The 3994-nt window shown below is 32.7% G+C and overlaps 1 protein-coding gene across 14 annotated transcripts in view; it reads right to left on the bottom strand.

Annotated features, from left to right (window-relative positions):
- Positions 1–3994, bottom strand: part of PDZ-GEF (PDZ domain-containing guanine nucleotide exchange factor) — a 621085-nt gene that overhangs the window by 180169 nt on the left and 436922 nt on the right. The window contains exon 1 of one of the 14 annotated variants that reach the window (XM_014418015.3): positions 2792–2856. The exons of the other annotated variants lie outside the window; for them this stretch is intronic. Coding sequence (XP_014273501.1) covers positions 2792–2829 — 38 coding nt within the window. The 5' untranslated portion in view covers positions 2830–2856. Of the gene's footprint in view, positions 1–2791; positions 2857–3994 lie in introns of those variants that run through there. 14 annotated transcript variants of the gene reach the window in all.

Genomic DNA, 3994 nt, shown 5'->3' with positions numbered 1-3994 from the left:
AATAATAGAGAAAAGTAAAATTAATAACAAAAATAATGATATTTGTAGATATTGTTAAGTATTATTTTAAGGTACATCATTGATAATTACATTTTTATCCCCCCCCCCACTGAAGGGGATTGTAGTGCTAAGAATAAAGAATAGTCCATTTTTTTAATTTAATTTTTTTTTGTATTTTATCCACGTATACATTTTGAATCCTCCCCCTATTATATATACTAGGAGTATACATGATATTTAGTTTAACATGTTAAAACGATATAACATATAACATGGTTGAGAGTCTGTAACTAGGTCTGTTAAAGGAAAAATGACGTCATGCAACAGACCAGCTGAGCTTGTCACCGTTTTATTTGTTGTCTTGTTAGGTTACTAGCTCATGGTTTGTGTTTTAATTGTGTAATTTTATTGTTTTGGATGTTTATAAATCTAATAAAGCAATGGATGACAATAATAATAATAATAATGTAATGGCAGCTGTCAATTAGCTCATTTTGAATCTCTTACTTTCAGGTCAAAAGATCAACAAGGCACTCAGTAGCCAAACTTTCACAAAACTTCCACTTTAGGCATGTTACAATAAATTACTTTAATCAAAACATAGAAGTAAACAATAATATGAAGTTTAGGAAGGAAAGGTTATAAAACAAGTTGTTCAAAAAATCCGGAGGAGCTCATGCATTAAACATTTAACATAACTTTAAAAAGGGCTGCTCACAATCCTATATATTGTGTATATATGTTATACTTATAACATTTAACATTGTAAAAGATTTTACATTTACACAACATAATGAATACGTCTATTATCATATAATTATTGCCTATTTTTTATATATTTCATTTAATTTACTAATACTCCTATTCCGTATAGGATGTTAATAACTTTAACATTATTTTCAAACGTAACGTATTATTTAAACGCTAACCCCACTACTTTTCTTTCTATCAATATTTTATTTTCGTGCTTGCTGAAATTTGTAAGGAACGCTTCCTAAATATTTTCAATATTTTTCTTATTCTTGATTTTACTCTTATTCCGTTTTTCCATCTTTTAGTATGTACTGCAATTGCATTTATTTTTTATCTGTTTTTAATTCTGTTTTCATTAACTGTCTAAACCCTTTTGTAAGTGTTACTTAATTTTACGTTTCGTCCTTCCCCACTGAATCCTTTAATAATATTCCACTTATTCCTGTTGAACAGATCCGTTACTTAGGACATCTGGACAAACGACTGACATGGAATCATCACACAAGACTGAAAAGACAGGAAACTGCACGGCGATTCCGACTATTACAACATTTACTAGACAAACGGTCCAAACTTCCAATCCATTACAAAAGACTGATCTACATGACTATTATAAGGCCTATTTGGACATATGGAGTTGAGCTTTGGGGCTCATATATCAGGACCTCAATGTTCCATATGTAGCCGATTTGACCAAAACCAGATACCATTTCTACCATGATAAATTTCCCAACCACCCCCAGACCAACTTGTTTCAAGCCTGGCTCCTCTTCCATTACCTAAATAACCTTCTAGGCGTCTGAAAAAAAGATGGCCTCAAGATCTCCTCTAGAAATGTTATTAGAGTTCTATCAATGGATAGATTCTCCACATGTTTGTATCATGTCAATTTATCACTTACAGCAAACTCACTTGTATATATTTTTATACAGTTGTAAATAACAATAAAAAAATACGTTTCACTGTACATCTTTTTTATTTTCTTTAATTTGGATAGTTTGTTTTTATATATATTATCATGAATAGGCATACTTTTGTTATATTTTTTTTTTAATCTATTTTCTTAATTTTTTACTTTATTTAAATGCTAGAATTTTTTTTAGCACTAATTAGGTCCTGCAACGTGGGGTGAAACTTTGGCTCAAATTAAATAGTTTTATTAAGTATAATCAAAGTGTTAATTATTAATGAATGTATCACTTTTCTGATAAAACTAAACATGACCAACGGAAAATAGAAAAATATATTTAAAAATCTCAATCAGGGTTGGTTGAAAATTAGCTATAGTAGAAACTAATAGGTAAAATTATATGTATAAATAATTGACTGTATAATTTAAAAAACGACATAGTAAAATACAAAAAGATACATTTAAGTAGGGTTAGAATTACATACAAATAAAATAAAAAATGTATTAATATAAAATAAACCATATTTATTTATCAATGGTTCATTCATGAATAAGGGTCGTATCCATGACAATTTTAGCTATTAGTTCAACTATAATTAATTTCTGTCTATCTCTGATATCAATCAGACGATTCTATTAATATGACTACGGTACAATGGAGTAGGTGCGCCATGTTGGCAAACTGAACACATCATCACAACCCACTATTTGTTCTATTCCATAATAGATGTCGAGTTTCCCTTCGTATCCGAACCAAATCACTATTTATCTCAGATCGAACCTTTATCATAGTTAAGAGGCCATGAGGTCAACATCGATGAGTAATAAGGAAAGAAAAAACTTTAATTCAAGTAAATTCTGAGCTAGGCATTATTTTGTATGATATATATAACGGGAATCTCTTGTCAACATCTTTCCAACATTGCCAATGTTACCATGTACAATCTTTATTCGTTGTCTGAAATATCTACTTTTGTCCTCAACAAAACCTTTTGTAACTGAAGGAAGCTTTCTTAGAAGACATCGTTTTAAATCGAATCGTGAGTCAATAGATACGGCGCCGTCAAAGCTGACTAATAAGTTAAGAACGTGGCAGAAATAATGGATCCGAAATGAGATGTAACATACCAGTGTGAGAAGCGAAGTGGAGAACAGTTGAGAGACATGGCGACTTCATATCACTTACACTACTGAATGAGTTCTGACACAGGTGTTCTTATCTAATCAGCAAGGATCATCATCTGATAGCAGCACGGCTGTGAGCAGCGGGGCATGTCACGAGGAACGAAAGAATCAATAAGTGAGCTCAGCTTCTCGGACAATAATTATTTTTTTAATAATTTATTTATTGATATTTACAAGTGTATACATATATACAAATCAAGTAAATTTGCTGTAAGTGATATTATGACATGATAAAAACATGTGGAGAATCTACCCATTGATAGAAAAGATCTCGAGGCCATCTTCTTTTCAGACGCCTAGGAGGATTATTAGGTAGTGAAAGAGAAGCCAGGTTAGAAACGAGTTGGTTTTGGTGGTTGAGAAGTTTATTATGGAAGGATTGGTGTCTTGTTCTGGCCCAATCGGCAACATAGAGGACATTGAGGTCCTGATGGATGATTTGACTTGTGATGTATTTGACTTGATATCGGAATAAATTAAAAATTAAAATCTGTACCGCTACAACCCAACGAAGGGTCAGGGGTTCAGAACTTTGTAAAGAAGCACTGCTACTAGACCAACGGTTGTGCAAGGAGGTGACTTGGTCAGAATCACGCCCGACCGCCAGATTTTGTTTGTTTGTTAGTTTTGAAAGGGCGTTTAACAGCCTGGTCATCAACGCCCGTTGGTTGTTGGCTTTGGTAAGGCCTAGTTGTTCCACAGTCATAGCTTTGGTATGGTGTACTGATCCGCACCAATTATAATTTAATTTGTGGCAATTATAATTTGTTTAATAATCGTTAGGATATTGGAAAGGATGGTGAAGAGCAGATATACTATTCTAATTTTAAAAATAAGGCAAGCTAAATATATAATTGTAATAATTAAAGGCTGGTTATTAAGTTAGTCTGATGGATGAATTTAATGACTTTTACAATTACAGATTCGTCGTTTCTCAACGCCATTGGGACATTTGTTGGTAACCCTAACTGGTTCAGAGTTGATTTGTAGTGACGACATTCTTCAAAAATGTGTTTGACGGTCAGATTGCTATTACATTTTGAACATTTTGGAGGTGCCTCTCCTGTTATGAGATGGATGTGTGTCAGTCGGGTATGTCCTATTCTGAGTCGGGTGATCACTACTTCTTCGCGGCGTCTACTTCGG

The sequence above is a fragment of the Halyomorpha halys genome, unplaced genomic scaffold, assembly GCF_000696795.3.
Source record: "Halyomorpha halys isolate HHAL.00 unplaced genomic scaffold, Hhal_1.1 Scaffold175.1, whole genome shotgun sequence".
In the NCBI taxonomy this organism is placed as follows: domain Eukaryota; kingdom Metazoa; phylum Arthropoda; class Insecta; order Hemiptera; family Pentatomidae; genus Halyomorpha; species Halyomorpha halys.
The sequence above is the reverse complement of the archived record's forward strand: the minus strand, read 5'-3'. Positions and strand labels throughout refer to the sequence as shown.